At 46.8% G+C, this 23,102-nt stretch overlaps 2 protein-coding genes across 2 annotated transcripts; one reads left to right on the forward strand and one right to left on the reverse strand.

Moving 5' to 3' along the window:
* Positions 1-475: 475 nt before the first annotated feature.
* LOC127215301 (isoamyl acetate-hydrolyzing esterase 1 homolog) lies at positions 476-6,628 on the forward strand. Its single transcript, XM_051175672.1, has 6 exons — positions 476-589; positions 1,363-1,415; positions 1,843-1,991; positions 3,496-3,657; positions 4,822-4,943; positions 6,239-6,628. The coding sequence occupies exons 1-6, from the start codon at positions 509-511 to the stop codon at positions 6,419-6,421; spliced, it is 750 nt and encodes a 249-aa protein (XP_051031629.1). The 5' UTR covers positions 476-508; the 3' UTR covers positions 6,422-6,628.
* A 487-nt stretch (positions 6,629-7,115) lies between these two features.
* On the reverse strand, positions 7,116-22,727 carry LOC127215298 (disintegrin and metalloproteinase domain-containing protein 17-like). The gene is given in 15 exon segments (XM_051175668.1): positions 7,116-8,781; positions 9,064-9,114; positions 10,563-10,651; positions 11,633-11,711; positions 12,551-12,681; positions 14,306-14,347; positions 14,350-14,439; positions 14,623-14,635; positions 14,637-14,727; positions 15,846-16,045; positions 18,617-18,769; positions 20,500-20,520; positions 20,523-20,590; positions 20,705-20,872; positions 22,619-22,727. Coding segments are annotated over 15 exon segments (1,656 nt in total). The 3' UTR covers positions 7,116-8,430.
* Positions 22,728-23,102: the final 375 nt, after the last annotated feature.

The following is a 23,102-nucleotide window of genomic DNA, read 5'->3' on the forward strand; positions in this document are numbered from 1 at the left end:
TGACCTCCTTAGAATGCAATTAATATTTAAAAAAAAAAAAAAGCCCAAGTCCTGTGTCTGGCCCATATCAAAAGTCTAGGGCCCAACATCATGCAAACGTTTATCATATAAAACTAAGCATTTCGTTTTAATGCAATGGCACGATGCCATCGAGTCTGGTGGACTGGAATGAGGGTCCCTCAACAGCTCTGGCTTTCAAAGCTGCGCTTTACTGTGTCCATCAAGGCTAGTAGGGAAGGAGAGGCTCGGACTTGGCCAGTGATGGGGCAGGTGCGCCTGCTGAAGCAGATCCCAGCTCCGCCAGCCTGAAGCTAGGTACCCTGAGCTTTTCAAGTCTCCAGGCCACCGGAATCCTGGGGGTGGGGTGAGCCAGCTAAGAGAGCCCTACTCACCCGACCCAGAAGCGCCCGCGGGAGGAGGGAGAGCAGAGCCGCCCCGCCCACCGAGGCCCCGCCCCCTCGCGGAGCCTCCACATCCGGCGCAGACCGGCCGCCCGGAGCTGGCTACCATGGCGCTGTGTGAGCGGGCAGCCAGCGGGAGCTCTTTGCTATGGCCTCGGGTGTTGCTCTTCGGGGACTCCATCACGCAGGTACCCACCGAACCCTCAGCTGTGTCTGCGAGTGTGCCGGGCGGACCTGGCGCGGTTCCTCTCGTGCTACGAGGGCCGTGCACCTTCGCGGGCTGGTGTGGACGCCCGGGCCAAGTCCACGTCTTTTCAGGGGGACCATGGGGGGAGACGCTTTGAGGGGCCGGGGCCTCTCCGAGTCCGCTTCCCGCAGCCTCCTGCGGGTTCTCCCCCGAGGACACTTTGAACTTTGAGCCGACTAGTACGAAAAAGTAATCCTGTCATCTGAGACCGATTAACTCCCAATTAAGGAAGTTCCTCACAATGCCTTCCCTCTGGCAGACAGAAAACCCGCTTTCCCGTGGTTTTCTAATACCCAGGCTTGGCGTTCCCTAATAATTGACATTATTTAGGTTTTTGTAGGTGGCTGTGGTGGCACGTTGTTGCCAGAGGGCTGCCCTGTTAGGAAATTGGCTTCCTTGGTTTTCATCTGTGAAGTGAGACGATAACACGATGTCATCTAACCCAACATAGCTGAGTTTCCCTGTATAGATAACAGATGTCTCTAATGTCAAATCACAGTAAAATATAGATAGTTGTCTCAGGTCCATTGATAAAGAAAACTGCATTTCCAGACAGCTACCAAGTGAAGCCACAGTGACCAACAAGATCCCTTCCCAAGCAAGGAAGGCAAGAAGCCCAGGGTTGTGTCAAGACTAGCCTGCATCTAAAGGGCGACCCGACCACTTTTGCCATTGTGTCTGGCTGTGTGGATAGTAACTAGCTTTTCTCTTCAGTTTTCTTTCCAGCCAGGTGGATGGGGCGCATTACTGGCTGACCGACTTGTCAGGTGAGAACAATTCCCAGATTTACTCAGATGCTTCCTAATGGGCCTCGTGGGAAGAGTGGAGACACAGTGTGTTTTCATCTGTTGGTCCTTTCTCTCCTCGGTTAAAGGAACACCAGGCAGGCACTTGGGTTCATCAAAATCAAGTTTGCCACCGTGTGAAATCAGGTGGCACTTGGGTTGGCCAGGGTGCCTGTTAGCCGGTCTCTAGCATTCTGTACTTGCCCAGATTAACATCTGTCAGAAAAATCCATTTTAGATGCACCCTGAGCCACCACAGACATGAACAGAATTAGCCCCTTGTATGGGATCCATATCTAACTGAGGGATATGAGAAGGCTGGGCAGGCTCTGAACACTGCAAGGAAGCCACTCTTTGCTCATAACCCCTTTTTGTTGTTGTTGTTGTTGTTGAAACAATTTTCTTTCAGAAAATGTGATGTTCTGAATCGTGGGTTTTCTGGTTACAATACCAGATGGGCCAAGATTATCCTCCCAAGACTAATTAGTAAAGGGGGCAGCAAGGAAACTCCAGTGGCAGTTACCATTTTCTTCGGTGCCAATGATGCCACACTCAAAGGTAAAGGACATTTCTAAACTGACTTTGTTTTTCCTGGACTCAGGCTAACCCATGTTTATATGTATCTCACAGTCGAGTTTCCCAGAGAACAGTGCATTCCCAGGGCTTGCCTACATGGGTTTCTCTGGGCTTTGATGTGGTTACATTTGGCTCAGGTACTCCAGGCTCGTTTTCCACATGGCTGCCTTGCTGGCCCACCTGCAACTACTTTTCCTTTGTTCCTGTACTGGAGTGTACTCAGTTGATGCAGTTGGCAGCGGAGGGCATGCACTCACTGGTGAAAAAGGAATCTTTTGTTAGAGACATCATCTCCTGTAGCCCAGGCTGGCCTCAAACACACTAGGTAGCTAAGGCTAGTTTATCCTCCTGCCTCTACCTCTCAAGTGCTAGGATGATAGGGGTGTGCCAACCTGGTTGACCCGTTACTGGTATTTTGGTTAATGGGAAAAATTGCATAAATTACACATGTTACAGAGACTGACTGACCAGGAACACATCTAATCACCAGCAGCAGCCTAGATGGCAGTCTCGTGGATAACTTTGTTTCTTCCTGTGGTTTGCATAGACTCTGCAGAGAGCTCTGCCTGTGTGCTAGCCTGACTGGAAGCAAGCAAGCCTCTGCAGTCCGGTGCAGTTTTACATAGCTGTCCTGAGAGGCAGAGCCTCTCATTCCCCTTATTTCCCGTGAGGACATGGTTAAGTGACTAGCCAGTGACAGCCAGGGTGGGAGCTGGGGCAGTCTTATATGTCACAGCCTATAGATCCAGCCTTACTGACAATAGGGAACCTAGAGAAAAGACCAGCATGCTCAAAAGGCCCTAGCCCATCTGAGGCCCGAGCTGTGAACGAATAGCTAACTGGCTTTACAGGGAGGGAATTGTTTTTCTTTGTGTCTTCTGGTTCTCAAGTATTTATAAATTTGCAAAAAGTCTATTCCTGCCTGGGCGTAATGCTTGTGGTCTCTGCACTGGGGGGGGGGGGGGGGGGGGGGGGGGCTGGGATAGAAAGATGTCTGCAAGGTCCAGGCCATCCTGAATCAGAGTAAGATCCTGTCTCATCGTGGTGGACATCTTTAATCCCAGCACTTGGGAGGCAGAGGCAGGCAGATCAGTGAGTTTGAGGCCAGCTTGGTTTGAATCCCAGAACAGGCTTCAAAGCTACACAGAGAAACCTTGTCTCAAAACAAACAAGCAATAACAATAAGACTCAGGAAGGCCTGAGGATGTCCAAGAGTAGGTAGACTGCTTGCCTAGTGTGTACACTGAGCTCAGTTACCTTCCCAGCACTTGGGAGGCCAGCACAGGGACAGTAGGATCTCTGTGTGTTCCAAGCTATCAGGGCTACATAGTAAGACTCTGTCTTAGCTAGGTAGTGAATTTAGAACCTGTCTGTGCCAGAAACTGTCTCAAAGACCAATTTTTTTAACAAGTGAAAGGAATACATATTTGCCTTATTTGTTGTTTCTCATAAAGTGTTCAGACTGAGGTGTACATGTCTTGAACAGATGAGAACCCCAAGCAGCACGTCCCCTTGGATGAGTACAGTGCAAACTTGAGGGCCATGGTGCAGTACCTGAGGTCTGTGGACATCCCTGAGGAGCGAGTCATTCTCATCACCCCACCCCCGCTGGGGGAAGCAGCCTGGGAGAAGGAATGCATCCTGAAAGGTGAACAAAGCATGCTTGGCCTGTCACAGCTGCTTGTGATTGCTGGGGGCTTCCATTCCAGGGCCCCGTCAGCTGGAGTGCCAACTCACAAGCTCAACGCCTGTTGTCCTACTCTAGCCTGGTTTATACAGAGTGGGGCAGGGGTCCTGGTGTAGGTCAGGAGGGCATCGTTGTCCCAGCACCGTCTGTAGTTGCCACTTCCATGGTGCACACAAAGCCCACTGCCAGCCGAATCTGGGGCTGTCAGGTGCTCTCCTCTGGCACAGGGAAGGTGCCTGCAGCCGAGCTCTGCAGGTGACCCCTTTTCCAGCTGCTAGGAGCTGCTCCCGTCTTGCCTCCTTTGGCAGTTGGCGAAGGGAGTGATGGTAAAATCCCTCCACTTTCCTTCCCTGTGTGCCTTGTCCCTTCAGCATGGTCACTGTCATGCTGGCACACTTGACTGGAAAGGTGTACTGTGTACTGTGGACTTTGTCTCCGTGGCCTGGATCCGAAGACGGTTTGACTGGGACACATTTAAATGGCTTTCAACACAGGTCAGCTGTCAAAACTAGGGGAAAGTAGATCTTTTCCTGTCCCCCACCTGCACTTTGGAGGTTGTCCCCAGCTCTGGCCCTAAGCTGGGTGGCTGGCCGCCTACCCTGGGTAGTCTCCCCGCCCTCATAGCCTGGGAGGTGGGCTGCATGTACTTGACTAAGTGTGTACATTTTATACTATAATGTGCATGAATGCGATAGTTATGGCGTGTATCTGGAAAGCCTCAGGATGGCTGAGCATGTTGTTTACGGGCACAGCGTGTGGTAGCAGGCTCTGGCAGTGACTAGTCTCTGCAGGCTGTCGACTTCTCTCACATTACTGCAGTGCTGTTGGCTGCTCAGTGGCAGTGTGTATGCCATGGCCTCAACATTTCCAGCCATGTCCCTTACCCATCTCGTTGTGATCTGCTCTCTAACTGGTTCAACTCTGCACCCTGACCATCTTAGAAGCTTCTAGATGCCACAGCTGGCTGCTTCTCCCGCTCTGCCCTTTGTCCTCCACCGTGAGAGCAGGGCCACTGTCGTAGCCCCCAGGAAGGCTGGCATCAGTGGCACTTAGAAACGGTCTAGTCACTGTAGTTCCGTAAGGACCTGCAGTAAGTTTGCCAATGATGTTCTTTGTCACCAACAGGTTGCAAGTTAAACCGCCGTAACTCAGTTGCCGGTGAATATGCTAATGCGTGTCTACGAGTGGCCACAGACTGTGGGACCGGTGTCCTTGACCTGTGGACCCTGATGCAGAAGGACAACCAGGTATCTTGGTTTCCTCAGGCCTCTCAGGGTTACTGGGATCAGAGGAGAAGCTGTCCTGGAAGGGTTCTTCAGATGGGCGTGGTGAGGTATGCCTGTAATCCCAGAACATAGGAGGTGAAGGTAGAAGGGTCAGTTCAAGGCTAGCCTGGCTACATAAAACCGTGTCTCAGAAGACATAAACATCAGCCATGCTTTTCACCAAGAAGGGCATAAAGACTGGGCAGCCAGAACCTCAGCTAGAGGTTACTCTAGAACACAACAATGGCCAAGTTTGTGCAGGGCAGAGTTCAGATGAAACAGTGACATACCTTCACTAACAAATCCACAGCTTAAGATGCCGTTCTAGTTGAATTATTTTGCCTTTAAAACCTGAAGACAAATACATATGGAAAAAGCTACTTGTCAAGTGCAGCCAGCCACTCAGGAGGGCAGCTGGATGGTGTGTACATGCACTGACAGGACAAGCTGTCCACATATTTTTTTGGCAGCATTATCCACATTAGGACAAAGTAGAACCGAGCAAGCAAGCACCTGTCTTTCTGTAGACGACTGAGTAAACCCGAATCCAGAGTCCTGGGCAGCAAAGAGGCCAAGTTTGATGCCTAAAACATGAATAAAGCTGATAGGAAAGGAGGACTCTAAAGTCACATGCAAGGTTTCAGCTATGTGACATCCAGACAAGGCTGCAGTGACATGTTAGGGTGAGGACAGCAACAACGGCAGGTTCCACATCCTTCCTGGTCTGTAGCATATAAGCAGCACAGTCAGACAGAGACACGTTTGTTTTAGCCCTTCTATAACAGGGCCTCACATATCCCAGGCTGGCCCCGAACTTGTTTTGTAGCTGAGGGTGGCCTTGAATTTTTTTAACGCCCCACCTCTGCCCCTGGAAGTGGGTTGCTGGGGTTACAGGGGTGCACTGCCAATTTATGGGGTGCTGGGGACCGAGCAGTGCTAAGCAAGCACGCACGCTGCTGAGTCGCTTCCCCTGGCCTAGTGTATCCCTTAGTAAAATGCTTCTTCTCTGGGGGTATTCATTCCCTGGTGATGCTGACCCAGGGAGGAGCTGAGGAGTGGAGACTGTTGTTTGAATTGCTTATCGACCCACTCTACCCTGGCTGGTTCTGTTCTTCAGAGCTGTTTGGTTTTTGTATGTAGACAAAAGATATAAAGTCAGCCCACGGTCCCCAAACCAGATGCTAAACTCCCCCACCCACCTTTCTCAATCCACCTCTCCTCCATGGGCCTGGAAGGGTCTGATGATGTCACAGTTGACATCACTCCTCTCCCTACAGGACTTCTCATCCTACTTATCAGATGGCCTGCATTTATCACCAAAGGGAAACGAGTTTCTGTTCTTAAACCTCTGGCCGCTGCTGGACAATAAGATCTCCTCTCTGCCGTGGCTGCTTCCTTATTGGAACGATGTGGAGGAAACAAAGCCTGAGCTAAGTCTACTGGGAGACGGAGACCATTAGTCAGCCTGGGAAACCTTCCCAAGTAGGAGCGGTTCCTGCCATTCATGGGTACCACCTCAGTTGTTAATTCACAAACATTCTAAGAACCACTGTTCATCATGTATATAACCTCAAACTGATGATTCATAAATACCAAGAAATTGAATATTTTTCAAGATTTAACTTCTGTTCATAACTTTTTTTTGAGACAGGCTCCAAAGCAATACAGAGAAACCCTGTCTTGGAACTAGCTCTGTAGACCAGGCTGGCCTCGAAATCAGAGATTCACCTGCTTCCCGAGTGCTGGAACTGAAGGCGAACGTCACCAATGCCCGGCCTGTTCATGACTTTTTAAGTTCATTGGTGTTTTGCCTGTATGTTTGTTTTTGTGAGGTTGCCAGATCCCCTTGAACTGGAGTTACAGATAGTTGTGAGCTGCCTTGTGGGTGCTGGGAATTGAACCTGGGTCCTCTGGAAGAGCAGCCAGTGCTCTTAACCACTGAGCCATCTCTCCAGCCCCTTGCTCAAAAAACCCACTAACAGTTGCCAATGTTAATAATGTATTTTTCAGGCAAATGTTATTCTTGACCCATTTTGTTTTGATGGTCAGTATTTATTGACTGAAACAGCAACAGACCACAGCTACAGAATATACCCTGAGCAGCTTGTTAATACTGTACATGGAAAAAAAAAAAAAAAAAAAGAACAATTCTGATTTGTTTAAAAAGGGTCAATTTTATAAAAAATGCTTTTCTTATATTCTGCCAAGAACTTTGATTCATACATACACCCACACACCCCATTCACCTTATAGAAAATCCTCAAAATATAAGGCTATCATGGCTAGTTAAAAGAGCAAATACCACAAGGTACATGTTCAAGTATTAGTGTAACAGACATCTTCAGAGATAAGGCACAGGTTTGGTTAGCTGTCCTCAGAGTTTACAAGTTATCTTGGTTAAAATGTGTTGGCTGGTGAGCACATTTTAACTCTTAGAACAAATGCTTTTACAACTAGACTTTATAGAAATCATAACTCAGGGTAATGGTTTTTATCCTCCGCACAGTAAGTGCGCTGCATCCAGGCTCCTGAAGCACTAAAGCCGGAGGTCATGTGGCTGTCTTGCTGGGTCTGAAGATAGTTCTTCCAGGGCTGGGCCCCAGGTGGAGAGTGGCAGCACTGTCCAGAGCTGGGTCTGGTAAGAGCCGCTTGCTCAAGCTTACAACACCACAAATCACGTTCTTCCCGGCTGGGTTCTGAAACTGTATCAGCACTTGGCTTTTTTTATTTTATGTGTGAGTATTTTGCCCACGTTTGTCTGTGTTTCATATGCATGTCTGGTGCCACAGAGGTCAGAAGGCTACCGTGTGGGTGCTGGGAATAGAACCGGGCACTCTTAACTGTTGGCCCAATCCTCCAGCCCAATATTGGTTTGTTTTGTAAGGCAGAGAAACTACCCTGTGAATGGGTCATCTCTAAGTTCTCGTGGCTATTACTGCACACCTCACTTGAAGCTAGAGTCTTCATCCTGGACAGGACCGTTCTTAGTCAATATGGCCCTAAGTGTAGACAGGACTTTATATCTGCAAAAGTTCCAGTGACAAGACAGGCCATATTTAGAGACAGTGTATACATACAGCTAGTTCCTCTGCTTTTACTTGAAGGCAAAACATAATAAGAAAGTATATTCCAGCTACCCTAGGTAATACCTGCCCAGTGTTTCACTGTGGCCAGGGGCCCTTGCAGTGTAGACAGACAGACTGTCCCCAAGCATCCGTGCAGCCTTATTTTCTACTTCTGCACCACAGGTCAAAGGAGATTTTAGATTATAAAAGAGAAAAACCCAAAACCTGAACTTAGCCAGATTGACCTCACCCCTTCAAGGACCTACACCGGTTGTTATAGGAAGGTCACGTCACATGACCGGCATCCTGTAAGTTGCTTCATGTTCCTTGGGTTGTCACAATGTTTGGTTTAGCTCAGCTCTCTAGCATCTGCATGTGCCTGTCCTGGAGGGTGTGGCTGAGCACTAACACTCTGTCTCCTTGCTGTCTATGCGGTTCTGACGCTGCAGCTTAAAGGAGGCCGCCTTTTCACTCCTGGTGACAGGGTGGTCTGTGAGGTCCTCAAAAGACTTGGCAGCTGCACTACTGTTAGGGAAAGGGTCCTTCTCAAAGCCATCGTCATCCACATGCGAGTCTGTGCTGGGGTCTTCCTGGATGGTGTCCATCCTCTGGTGGTCCAGTTTTGGAGCCGCAGACACTGGCGGCATCATGGGGGCCGGTTGCAGGGGCTGCAGACGACCTGGAGTCTGGGGTGCAGGGAAAGGCTTGATAATGCGAACAGATGCCGAATCCATGCTGCTCAGCATCTCAATGTTCTGGAAAGGTGAGGAAAATGAATCAGAGCTCATTAGGCTGTAACCTTACCCCATAGTAGGCCTGGGCCGTGCTCAAGTGCTAGGTGAGGCTCCACCACGCAGGCGGGCAGGAGCTCCAGTGCTGAGAGGCTGAGTCACCACCTGCACTGTGAGGAAACCAGGGTTCCTCTCTAGCCTTCCACCTGAGCAAGCGACTACGTCACACCCAACCAGATCCTTCCCCTAGCACGGGAGGGAAGAGCTCTGCTCAGGCTGCTCTTTTTGTCTTCTGTGTATACTCACACTGTGGTGAAACAGAGATAGGGATTCATACTGCTTGTCCAGTTTCTTATCCTAGAAAGAACAAGTAAAAATGTCACTAAAACTAAAGGGAACCCAACCCTCAAGCAGTAGTGCTTCCTGGAGTGATCTAAGACCCTCAACTACATAGAGGCAGCAGGGAGACATGGCTCATCCCTGCAGTTGCCTAGCACGCTTGAGCCTTGGGTCTGTCTGCCACCCCTCCATGCACTACCAAAAGAAACCCAGGGACAGGTTCACTAGCTGAGAACACACTCAAGCAGGCTATACCCACATGCTCCCAGGCAGGAAGTGCTGCTCTTCACAAACGGTGGCCTGGATACATGGAGAGGGGGTGCTTTAAGTCCCATCTATCAAAGCTGCCAGGGTAAGACCCCATCCATGGTGCTGGTGCACTGGACAGTTGGCAAAGGTAACTGCGGGCTCCCTCGGTCCTGACTTCACTACCCCAACCCATAGCCTTTCACAGAACTGACTCTTGATCCCCACACTATTTCTGCAGGAGGCTGAATGCTAAGTGAAAGGGAAAGGCCCCACTAAGTAAACCACCATTCGGTTGCTTTACTTTGAAATCAAGGTCAGCTTCATGGTCCACTTGTATACCTTCTTTAAATGTGCATACAATCTACTCAACTTCACAGCATAAACCCTTGGGAGGGATGGTGCTGCTGTCCTCACTTTCCATCACCACAATGGCAGCTCTGCCTCAGTACAAGTGCCCCAGAGCCTTCGCACCCCATAAGCACTGTGTCCACACTGTGGGAGAAGCCAGGAGGCACCCTGCATATGTAAGGCACTCACTACCTACTCATGTAAGGTCAATTTTTTAAACTCAATTTGTAAAGTACCTGAAATTTTAACTTATTTGTAAAGATGTGGCCACCACACATGATAATGTCAGTATCTACACAGTACATGGGGATTCCTGAAAGTGTTGACATTTGCTCCCCTATAACCAAGTCAGCTAAAAAGCACTCATGTTGACTATACAAGACACAGGCCCCAGGCAAGTCCAGCTAAATGCTCTCCTGTGTTCAAAGTATAATTTGTGTTTTGTTTGTTTGCTTAAAAAACAACAAAAAACTATACACCTGTGGAGGCTGAGGGCCACCCTGGGGAGTCCATTCTCTCCATTCACCATGTAAGTCCTGGGGAAAGAACATGAGTGTACCTACTGTTGTGGTCACTATGGATCTGAGGATAGCTTTGAGCCTCCTGGTCCTTCTGCCTCTATGTCCTGAGTATGTGGCCTACTGTGCCTAGTTTATCGGTGCTGGGGAGGAGGAACACAGCCCTAGGGAAGTTCTCTCCTAGCTGAGCTAAGCACCCAGCTTCCATTTTATTCAAAGATCGTCAGGCAGGCTTCGAGGTAAGCCATCTTAGAACACTCAGGATAGCACTGCAACACTTTATATCTATCATTCAGTTTGCAGCTGCTCAACATTTCTGTAAAATGTTTGATCACTTAAATTTAGACTTACCACACAGTGGACAAGAATGCTGAATGGAATCCAGAATAGCAAGGAGAAAACCAGGACGGACCCTACGATGTTGTCTGCCAAAAACTTTCCTGTGAATAATTCCAAACAGTGAATGTCTCAGCCATATACATCATGCCAGGCAGTGCTCGGGGGGTGAGGGAACTAGAGTATTATTACCCTACTTCCTCTGTTCCTGGGGCCAACCGACCAAGCACAACATGCTTAAGATGACAATACTTTATGACCTGAAGGTTAGTTTTTTACAGCAAAATTCTCTAGTAGTCTTTTGCCATCTGCAAAAACAGACCCACCACTGGTAAACAATTCCTGCATCAACAGGGTCAACAGACTGAACCAAGTTCAGCTGGACCACTCTCTTCTGCAAGATACACAAGAGTGGCCCTGTAGTGAGTTTTGTCTTAGCCAACAAAATGTTTTTGAAGGTGTGTCTGGTTTTTCAGGACAGGGTTTCTCTGTGTAACAGCCTTGTCTGTCCTGGAGCTCAGTCTGTAGACCTGGCTGGCCTCAAATTCAGAGATCCACCTGCCTCTTCCTCCTGAGTGCTATGATTAAAAGCCTGGCTTTGAACCTTTATATTGATTATTAGTTTTTTTGAGACAGGGTTTCTCTGTAGTTTTGGAGCCTGTCCTGGAACTAGTTCTTGTAGACCAGGGTGGTCTCGAACTCACAGAGATGCGCCTGCCTCTGCCTTCCAAGTGCTGGGACTAAAGGCGTGGGCCACTACCACCTGGCTTTCAAACCTTTGTTTTTATATGTCCTACCATGTGTCTGTGCACCATGTGAATGTAGTGCCCTGAGAGGCCAGAAGAGGGTGTCAGGTTCTCTAGGACTATAGTTACAGGTAATTATGGGTGCTGGGAATTGAACCTCTGGAAGAATGACCAGTGTTGTTAACCCTGGGCCATCTCTCCAGTTCCCAACAGTCATTTCATAACAAATGTGGTGAATATTCAGTCCTCTGATGCAGGATCACAAATTGTGAAAGCACACCCGAGTCACGGTGGAAATGAGCTGAGATCTTGGTGAATAATGGGGAAATACTCACTCACCGAAAGTGTTGATGCTCAATTGGTCAATGAAATCCCAGAATCGCTCAATTACATCCTGTACTCGTTTTTCACATTTTCCCTGGAGGGGAAAACAAACATGTTTAGGACTAACAAAGCCTCAGAAAAACAATGGGCATGTAAACAACTTCACATGGGGGGGGGGCCTACCTTGAACACTGGAAGGTAATTCCAGTATGAAGATCCCTGTCATTAGCACTTTCACAATTAGTCTCAAATTTTTTAGTGCACTGGTGGGGATAAGGGTGTTTGCAGGGGCATCCTGTGTATCTCAAAACTGGGTCTGTCTATTTTCTGATGGCTAAGAATACAGGAGTGTGTTGCCACACTCAGCCTAAAAGTTTACTTTTAGAATAACCAGGATAAAGTTCAAGAAAACCCGTCTTCCTCAGAGGAGCCAGTAAGAATGACAGTGATCATACACATGGTGGACAGGAAAGCCTTTGTATTGTTAGTACTTGATTTTGCCACCAGAGGCAATCCAAACACAAACAGGACCTTTTGATCTCTGTGACCAGTGCTTGCTTTCACTGAATATGCATAGATAGGGATGGTATAGGCGGAGTAGGCAGGTGTTCTAGGGTTACTGAAATTCAAAACTTAGAAGTCCTGGGGAGGAAACCTAGTTTTCTTTGTTGTTGGAGACCAGAACACTCTATGTGAGAGCAGGCTTGGGTGGGGCTTTATGGTAGAGACAGCTGACACTGAGCCCTGATTTCCTGACTTGGACAATTGTCACAGACCACAAAGCTGCTCAAGCTGCAATTCTGAAGGAGGCGGAGTAGGAAAGATGGAGTTTGCTTAAGCTACCTGAGTCAGACCCCGTGTATCTCTACAGATGCATAACCCCACGACAAGAGAGACTCCCAAGGTTACAGAAAAGGTGAGACATATACTTACATTCATGTCACAAAATCCTACTGTACAGGGCTTCCCTTTCCTCAAAAATAAGTTCTTTTGCTCTGCATCAACGTAGGGCACACACGGGCCGGAAAGGTTCCTGCAGCACACCTTGCATGAGTTGTCGGTGTCTGAAAGACAAACCCAGCTGACACAGGTGTCCACCACAGGCTTCTATGACTCCTAGTCTCTGATCTCACTCCCAGATAGTAAAAGCTGATCCTACCCCGGGATGAGGGTTTCAGTCAGAGTGCCTGCCTGCATGGTGGATGTGAGGGCCTGGGTTCTGTGTCCAGCATCATGAAAAATAATGGGGCCAAAACTCCATATTCACCTAACAGCTTCTGAATTCATAATTCCTCAGCTCTTCAAGTTAAAACTGGGTATGGTGGCACAGGCCTTTAATCCCAGCACTTGGGGATCAGAAGCAGATCTGAGTATAAAGCCAGCCTGGTCTACAAAGTGAACTCTGTCTCAAAAAGAAGAAAAAAAGTCTGATGATTAAAAGCCAAACTGTATTCTCTGTCCAAACCCTGCAGGTTTGTCCCTCTGACCCAGTGTTCCTAGCACCCCTGTCAGTTCCCATCTCTGACTTCCCAGTGTAAAGCCTATCCTACCCTGGGTCAATGCAGCTATGACAGACACCACCTGGGGTAGAAGTCAACAGTCAGTACCCAGTGAGCTGTGTAGACTCAGAATGAAAAGCTAACCTGCCAGCCACAGTCTGCATTTGCTCTTGGGGGGGAATCTAAGTTTATCTTTCTTCAGGAAAAAACCAAGAAGGACACAAAGCAAGCAGGGGTTCACTGTGACTGTGCCTTTCCAAGGCACTGCAAGCCTGTTGTCATTTATGCAATCATTTCCTGGTAGCTGTGCTACTTTACAGCATGCTAGGCAGGTGATCTGCTGCTGAGTCTGCTGTTGTTACAGTAACTGCCCCCGCCCCCCAGGAGGAACCATTCACTCCAGTGTATGATGCGTTCCCAGCCTCATGATTTAATGCTGATGTCTCTATATAGAACAGAGAACTGCCATCAATCCACCAGCTCCACAGTGGAGTGGGAATTTGGAGTCCAGCCAGGCCTCCCCTTCAGACCTAGTGGTTCCAAAAATAAGCGCATGGGAATCCAAGGAGAACTATGAGGGTAGCAGTAAATAGGTTGCTTTTCCAGGCTGCCCCAACAGGATGAGAGGTTGGCAGACCTGGATGGCATCATCAGAAGTTCCACCCACAGGGCAAAACAGATAAAGGCACCGACTGCCACTTAAAAACCTGAGTTTGATTCCTGAGACCTACATGGTACAAGGTGAGAATTGGAAACACCCCACCCCCAAGTGATCCTTTGATTGATTATTCATGCACAGGGAAGACACGTGCACACACAATTCTGAAAATCCCACCTAGAGGACTTAGACCCTGGAGAGAGCTTTAGTTAAATCCAAGGGTGTTCCCTCATTGGTGCCATGGGAACAGACTATTGCTACCTTTGTGTTTTATGTGGCATGTGAGGTAGGAGGACAGTCCTCCCTCTCCCTCAATGACTTCCCAGTCTACCCTGAAGCCAGTCTGCCTGCCACAAGTCTGAAATGGAGTGGGGAGCCAGGATCTGAGCACAGGGATCTCTGCCTCCTGAAACTAACATGCCTTGCTGCTTTCCACATCCTCTTGCTTGCCCCCCCCCCCCTTTATGAGCAGCAAAGAGCAACAGACAAAAAACAGATCTCCTCCAGGGACAGGAGTCAGAAACCACTCACCAGCACACGCGCAAGACTCTAGTTCCTGCTCTCTCTTGCAAAGGGGATGCATTTCCCAGCCTTGCACTTGCCAAGGTCCAAGCACACAGTGTCATCTTCAGCATCTCCTGGTGGGGGGCACTCACTGCTATTCCCTGGAGGCAAACACCAATTACATTCATCAGTCCAGGCCAACAGTCCCAGGACAAAACAGTTGCCACACACTAGCACACAGCAAGTGGCTCAGGGCTGCTTTCACCCAAAGGAAACTTGACCCTGATTTTCAAATACATGTTCACATGCCACAGGACACCTGGAGAAGCAACGGAAACACATACCTGTGCAGTAAGACAACGCCTTTGCAAGTAGCATTAATAGCCTCCTGGCACTTCTTCTGGGCCGTCTCAAACTGGCAATTTTTACAACAAGGGCTGTTCCTATCACTACGGAAGAACAGACAAACACCATTCAATGCCAATGGCAGCCCAACATCAAATGCTATGGCTGTTAGTGACCTCAACCCTGAAGCAAGAGCCCAGAGCCGAGTGACTGCCACACAGCCTGACTGCTGTGCTGTCTGTGCCACAATGCAGTGAGAGAGGACACACAGCAATCACCTTCTTGGTCTTCTTTTGTTTCCATTAACTAATTAAGAAAAAACCCAGGGATGCACCTGTGCCTATGAAACAATGTGGCCCAAGTCCCATCCCACTCCCTACAATAATCTACAAGTTAAAAGGCACAATGTACAGACGAATAATTCACCAAACAATGGTCCAGCAGGTACTTAAAAAATGAACATGTAAGTACCTTCTAATATGGAATCTACTTAGTATCATTACATAGCACTCTACATTATTATATTATACTGATACACAGTAACAATTTGTATTCTAATATTACCATCTTAGATTGTTCCAATATTTTGCTACTGAAAAAGACAACCATGAGTAGCCTTGTTGAATTAACTGTTTTAAGATTTCTTTTTTCCAGGTAGGGTCTCACTGTGTAGCCTTGGCTGGCCTGGAGCTCATTATATAGACCAGGCTGGATTCAAAGACACAGAGATCTGCATCTCTCTGCCTTTCAAGTACTGAGCTTAAAGGTGTGCCCCACCATTCCTGGCTTTTCAGAGGTTCTTAAGCTCCAATGAGATAGCTAGTAAAGACAGTCACTACCAAGCCTAGTCTTAAAATAAAAATAAACTTAAGTACTAGGAGGTGATTATCTATGAGTCCCATGTAAGCCTGGTCAGTCTATATAGAGTTCAAGATCAGCCAGGGCTACATAATGAGACCCTGTCTCAAAAACTTAATAAAACCAACACACAAAAGGGAATGCTGTATCAGTGGCCATGCATGCAAGGTCAGCATTGTTTTGTGTTGTTTTTAAACAGGTCTAAATATTTCCCATAAAGTATTGTGCTTACACAATCTCATGCTGTAACATATACGCTTTTTACTTCAAGTGCCTGCATTGTGTTCTCCTGTTATCTGGACCTCATCACCCAGCAGTGCACATGCACTGTGGTCTCCTGTCACCTCTGTGGAACACTTCTCACCTGCACTGCACACCTGGCTTCAGCGTGCAGTCACTATTGCAGCAGGTGTCGTTGTTCAGGTACATGATGCCTGGGTCACACTCTTCTCCCTCATCCACCCTGGAGTTGCCACACACCTTGTTGCTGCGCTCCTGGAAGCACTCCTGAGCCTTACTTTCTATGGTCTTGTAGATGGACTGCTTACTACAGTTTGAAAACATCTTAAGAGGAAAAAGGGGGCATGTTCAAAAAAGAACAAGATGAAATAAACTCATTCCCAAATAGGTTTTGTGCTTCTATACAAATACTAACTGTGACAATGCCACCACTGAGTGATATGTCAAGTGGTCACCTGTAATTTCGATTACCACAGTAAGGAACTACTAAAGTAGAATAATGCAGAAGAACCCAATAGTTACTTGTTGATGTGTTTAGCCATTTACTGAAAACACTGATTGCACTGCCTATTTGCCAAGCATGACTTCACTCGCTCCTGGAACAGAATGACGTAGAGAAATAGCTGAAACAATGGGCCACTGCTGGTTGTCACCTACGCCTCTGTAGAATCTTGCTTGCTTGCCCACCCATCTTGTGGTTTTAGAGCAGTGGTTCTCAACCTGTGGACTGAGACCCATTTGGGGCTGCATGTCAGATATCCTGCATATCAGATATTTACATTACGATTCATAACAGCAAAATCACAATTATGACGTAGCAATGAAAATACTTTGATGGCTGGGGTCACCACAGCATGAGGGAGTTGTCACAGCACTGGGAAGTTTGAGAACACCGTGTTAGAGGGATAAAACTGGATCCAGCATAGAAGCCTGGCTATCCTGGCTACTGTCCACCTGTGACATCGAATCCCCTCTCACTGGTGTCAGATGCAATACTGTTTCCCTTTATTCAATACAAAATGGGTTCGGCTTTGTTTTTGTCTTAAGACAAGGGTCTCAATTGTGCAGCTCACGCCAGCCTGGAATGCCCTATAGACCAGTCTAGCCTTGAGCTCAGATCCACCCGGCTCTGCCTCCCTCCAGTGCTGGGGTTAAAGGAGTGCCCCGCCATGCCCCACAGGTCAAAATGGTCAGTGACTAGCAGTAAGAATGCCTCTTCATTCGCAGTTACACCCTCAAGCAATGGGTCTCCAGGGCCTAGATAGTGCAAGCACACAGTGACCGGTCTGTCACTGGCTTTCCAACCACCATCTCTAAATGCCAGTCTTCTTCCTGTGTGCACCTGTATCTACACTTCGCTTTCTTTCAGGGACCTCACAGCCCTCAGCATCCCTTCTTTCTTTCCAGTGATTCAGTGTGCACAGCTCATGTAGCGCCTCAGGGCAACTGCTCTCTCACCGGCGGCCCATCTGGTAGCAAACAGGGCTGTTTGACCAGGGGAAACAAAGAACCACATCATGTCTGACCTGTGGTCCTTCCCACCTAGGTTAAAAATGTTTATCAAGAAACCCATGTCCAAAGCAATACAGAGAGAGAGGGGGAAAAGAAAAAAAAAAAAAAAAAACCATGAACAGGGCATGGTGGTGTACACCTTTAATTGTAGCACTCAGGTCAGAAGAAGCTTAATTGTAGCACTCAGGACACAAGAAGCAGGAGTATCTCTCTGTGAGTTCAAGCCTAGTCTACACACCAAGTCCCAGAACTACACAGAGAGATATGAGAGAGAGAGAGAAAGAGAGAGAGAGAGAGAATATGAATGGTAACTAACTCATGTTAGCCCAAGGAAATGAATGGCTCTGCCTCTGCAGGTAAAAGAAGCCTGCTGTCAAACCTGATGACCTGAGTTCAATCCCTAGGTGAAAGGAAAAGAACCAACCCCCCAAAAATTATCCTCTGAGCTGCATACATGGCAACCATACATGACCCCCGTTAATAAGTAAATGTAAAGATTTTTTGAAAAAAAAAAAGAAAACTAAAACATAGAAGATGCATGCATAGTATTTTTTAATAAGGGGAAGCATTTGTTGGGAAAACTCAACTGTCACGGAGAATATGTGTCCTAAATGCGATGGGTGCAGGAAGGACAAAACCAACCGTGTATCGTTGACAGCTCTGCCCACGCTCCACTCCCACCAGCAAGTTCTCACAGGCCATTTAAGGCCCCTGGGGAATTCCTCAGAGGAGGAAGTAGCATCATGTGCTTTCCCTTGCAGTCGAGTGTACAAAGGCAAACGGTCCCTAAGCCCTGGCAGCACCCTCACCACTGGAGCAGTCAAATGCAAAAGCCACTAGCTTTATGTGACGGTTTAGGGGTCTCTCCTCATTGGATGTTTTATACATCATATTACAGAGGTGTCCGTTAACGTGTGTTAACGGACAAAACAGTTTCATGAATACTCATGTCCCCTCACCAGCTTCCACATGATGTCACAGGTTTTCTATATTTATCACTTGTTTTTAAGAGCTGTATTAAGACACATCTAATCCCTAGTACAGCCAGAGGGAGGAGGAGAGGAAGAGGAACAGGGAAGGAGAATGGTAACAGCAAACTGGGGAAGTACCCATGAATTAAAACAAGTAATAAATTGTAAATTGTCAGGTCATTTTTAAGGCCGAGTCAAACACCCTCAAAAGAAGGCCCCTAACAAAAGCCACTACTGTAACTGTCACAATGAAACCTCATTTACATGTGACCAAACTTGACAAAACTGTCCAAATGGCACCAAGTTCCATCTCTAGGAAGAACATCAAGGAATATGTACTTTACCAAGCCCGCTTCCTAGTAACACCACACGGACTTCTTCCCTACACTAAAAACGATCAAAACACACGTACCTTATTGTTTTCATGGTCACCACTCACAGCTATGGGATACATAACGTACTTTCCTCCCTGGTCCTCATTTGGGGCACATTCTGCTAGCCCATCAGGGTCATGTTCTGCTCCAAAATTGTGTCCTAATTCGTGAGTTGTAACCAGGTCAGCTTCCTTAAGAACCAGGCAAAGAAAACATGTAACCATCAACTGCTTTTGCCAGTTGAGCCTATGCTACATTATTAGATTAAGCAGAAGTAGAATGACTTCCATAAGCAGTCCACACACACACTCATCATAGTGTGTGTGTGTGTGTGTGTGTGTGTGTGTGTGTGTGTAGAGAGACACAGAGAGACAGAGAGAGACAGCAAGCACATGCACAAAATACATGTGTGAGGTTGGACCAGTTTACATAGTATCCACCTGCTAAGCCATCTTCCTGCCCCAATAAATGTAATGGGAGGAGGGGATGGCTCAGTGGTTAAGGGTGCTTACTGCACTTCACAGTTCAACAGTTCAATTCCAACCACCTGTAATTCCCGTTTCAAGGGATCAAATATGCAGGCTTCTGCATGCACATAAACTCACACTGGCACACATGAGCACGCGCGCGCGCACACACACACACACACACACACACACACACACACACACACACACACACACACAGACACACTAAATTCACTAGTAAAAGACAAAAATAAGGTGGATGAAGCCTGATAAACCACACCCAAAAGCTGACCTGACTGCCGCATGCTTAGATGGGGAAGGGGAACAAAGGACGGCTGGAAGCTGAAGGCTCCCCAAATACAGTATGATGTATTTTCCACAATGTAGATCAGGCTGACCTCAAACTCAGGATCTACTTCCCTCTGCCTCTTAAGTGCTCAGAATAAAGATGTCCACCACCATGCCAGGCTTCTCCCTTATAAAATATTCAGTTAAAAAGCTACCTTCCTGCGCTGGTGCTATGGGCATTTATATGTCCAGGGACATACAACCAGAAACTGACAGGGGAGGCTTGCTGAAAACCTACAGTGTAAGGACAACCTACAGTAGCTCTAGTCTCTTTTTCTTGCTGCAACAGAGACAAGAACCACTTTGTGCCTGTGAGGCTACAGCATGAGGACAGGAGACTGGTGCTCAGAAAGGCATTGCTAAAGGAAAACCAGGGTTACCCAGAGGAGAGCATCTCTGAATGTACAAGTGTAACCCGGGGAGGGCTACCTCAGGCAAGTAACTCAGAAAAGTAAGCCTGTTTAGGCCACACCACTGTTTACTGGATTTTCCATTATTTGCAGCAAAGCATATGTGAACAGATATATCTACAGAGAAACAAGGGGATTTTGTTTTGTTTTGTATTTTGAGACAGGTCTCAAGTATCCCAAGCTGGCCTTGAACATAGTATGGAGTTGAGGGGCAATCTGGAAATGTTGAACATCCTACCTCTACCCTCCAAGTTCTGGGGTTACAGGCACACATCACTGTACCTGATTTTATATGGTACATGCTGGGCAAGCACTCTACTGAGCTACATCTCCAGACCCCAACACAAGATACAAAAATATCTTAGGAAGAAAAGATCACAAACAGAGGCTAATGCAATGGACTCCAAATCTATCCTGTTTAAAAACAAAAACAGAGGCTAAGAGTTGGCTCAGTGGTTAACAGCACTTGTTGCTCTTCCAGAAGCTGCATGGTCAATTCTCGGCACTGCTATCAGATGGCCGTCAAACACCTATTATAACTCCCAAGGTTCCAACACCCTCTTCTAGTGTCTCTAGGGAGGAACCTATGCTATACACACCTGTGCATGGACATGCACACATGCTCAAACATGCACACACAAATATAAAAACATTCTAATAAAATTATTTTTTAAAATAAAACATCAAGAAACATACCTTTGTAAGGATGGTTTTACCCCATAATTTTTTGTACTAGTCAGACCACTATTCAAATAGATGTTTTTCTTCCCACCTGGGCTGTAGTAAGCTAAAGGAAAAAGGAAACAGACTAAATTGTCTCTTAAAAACAGAACTGAAACATAACCCAGTCAGCCTTCTCTTTCGTCTCTCTCAGGGTCATGACAGCACAAATGAGACTTACCTTTTGGGCAAACCCCTCCATGACTGTTTGCTCTGGGAGAACCCACGTAAGCTAAGCCAAGAGTTCCCATATCAAAATCCTGGTACGTGAAAAGATGAGCCAGGCAGACTTTAGATGCTTCTTCAGCTATATCAAAGCTAAATTGCTTTAAAGAGAGAATATGGTGTTCTTCATTAGATTACCATTATCACCAGAGTCAGAGTGCACACTACAGAACAGTTGCAGCTCTGCTCAAACACCTACAAGTCCTCAAACCCAAGGAAGGGGATTGTTTTCCCTGGGTCACACCCATCCAGCAGATAGAAAGCACAGTGCTCGTGGGGTGGTAGGCAGCAAGCACGCAGGCAACTTTTCACCTACTCTGAATTCACTGCTCCTCCACAGAGACCTAGTCAGGACCAGAGCAGCCCCAATTCCTGAGAGCCACACTACAGCAGGTCAAAGTATTTCAAGAGTTTAACACGCTGTGCCAGGGTTGTTTTATTTTTAATTATTTGGGCTGGGAAAGATTTTTTTGTTTGGATATAAATTATAATTATACAAATTATTTTAAAAAATGTACAAATGTAAGTTTATGGAAAAGCAGACATACTTAGTTGTATGGTACCAAATCAAAGATTTAAAGCCATTTTAAGAACACTACAGATTCATTCCCAACCTCTACCCTGCCCCACACCCACAGGCTTTACTTCAGTGTCTTTTATTTTTTGTTTACCCTAACAATCCAAAATATTACAGTATTTTTTTTTAAAAAAAAAAAAAAAAACATGACTTTTAAAATGTTTAATGCCAGCCCTTGAGAGGCAGAGGCAGGTAGAACTCTGTTGAATTAAAGGCCAATTGGAAGATCCTGGCTTAGCATATACACACCCCCCCACACACACACCCACACACCCCCACACACACCCACCCACACCCCCACAAACACACACCCCCCACGTTTAAAATGAAAGATCAGGGAATACCATGTACAGAATGAAGGACAGCTGTCTGGGACCTTGAAAGTCCCTTGACAACAGGGTGACTGGGGCTCTAGGACTTCTCTGGGGGCTGAAGGAAAGAAAAGGAAAGCAGTGTGGTGGGTCAACTGGCCCCGGCAAGCTAGGAAGTCTAACCCAGGACAAGACATCTACACCTGATGAATGGGCCTAACTATGATCATCACAGCTCATATACTGATGTTCTAGTCCTGACTTATCACACCAAATCCAGTAGATTCTGTGTGACAAGTTCCACAGTCTGAGGTGGAAACTTCTCAGCCAGAGAAAAATATTGAGCCATAGTTCTTGTGGCAATCTCTGCTCTTTTATTCTTTTCTCATATTAGTGAAATGTTCCTGAAAGCCTTCGCTGACATTTTAAACAGAAGAAATAAATAAGAAACAGTCCCATGAGCCCCTGAGACGTGGTCTCTAGGAAAACCAGTGCTTTTCAAATCATTCATGTCATTCACATAAGTATTAAGACAAAAACTTTCCCAACAATAAAATTTCATAGGGCTGTACATGTATCATCGAGAATGGGTTTAAATGTTTAGTAAAGAAAGCTTCTTAATAAGAGTCAAAATAGCTCAATATTTCAAAAACTTAAAGAACTGGGTAGCAGATGTCAAACAATGACTGACCATAAAAATGTATTAGCCTGATCTAAGAAATAGCCAGTTATTCTTAAATGATTTTTCTGATTTATTGTTTTGGTTAGCCTTGAATGATTTGTGTTACTGTGCCTAGTAACAATGATGTCATTTGGGTTTGCTTCACTGAAGCAAACGAAAGAAAATATTTGTTTTATTATAAAAAGCCTTGCTTGAGAACTGCAAAATACACTCAGACTCAAACTCTGTGTTTCTGTTTGTCACTGCTGAATCCTTCCTTACCTAGTCTTTGAGGGACCCTAATCCCAGGGACTCTCATACTTGGCTGGGGGTAGTCCGTGGCACTGACTAACTCCAAAAGACAGCTGTATTTGGGACAAAGCCTCTCCTGAAATAAGTGAGGTCCAGTGGGGACATATTCATAGGCCATAATTAGAGATAACCTGTTTCCCTTACAAAAGTGACTTTGGGGGAGGGTTTGTTCAGTTGTTGCTTTGCAGTGCTGGGATCCAAATCCAGGGCCACAAGAATGCTAGCATACACCATTCAAGAACAGCATCACTCACACGAGGAGGTAAGGACACAGACATACACCGAGGGAAATATTAGCATGCTGGAAGAGGCCTGAGCAGAAACCAATCCTGTGATACCTCTAGCTTGTAGGGGTGGCTGGCCCTTCCAGAGCTATGACAAAATAAATGCCAATGGCTTAAGGCTTCCCAGGTACTCTGCTAATAACAGGGAGTGGAGCTGAGTTACATTTGCTGAGACTTATCCCAAAAGCAACAATAACAAGTGCCTTTGA

This window comes from Phodopus roborovskii, unplaced genomic scaffold, assembly GCF_943737965.1.
Source record: "Phodopus roborovskii unplaced genomic scaffold, PHOROB, whole genome shotgun sequence".
Taxonomy (NCBI): domain Eukaryota; kingdom Metazoa; phylum Chordata; class Mammalia; order Rodentia; family Cricetidae; genus Phodopus; species Phodopus roborovskii.

Excerpts from the sequence above, each read along its gene's own strand:
- LOC127215301 (XM_051175672.1), top strand. The coding sequence starts at position 509 with ATGGCGCTGTGTGAGCGGGCAGCCAGCGGGAGCTCTTTGCTATGGCCT. Across the intron at positions 1,992-3,495 it reads CAATGATGCCACACTCAAAG|ATGAGAACCCCAAGCAGCAC; the intron begins GTAAAGGACATT and ends TGTCTTGAACAG. Across the intron at positions 3,658-4,821 it reads GAAGGAATGCATCCTGAAAG|GTTGCAAGTTAAACCGCCGT; the intron begins GTGAACAAAGCA and ends TGTCACCAACAG.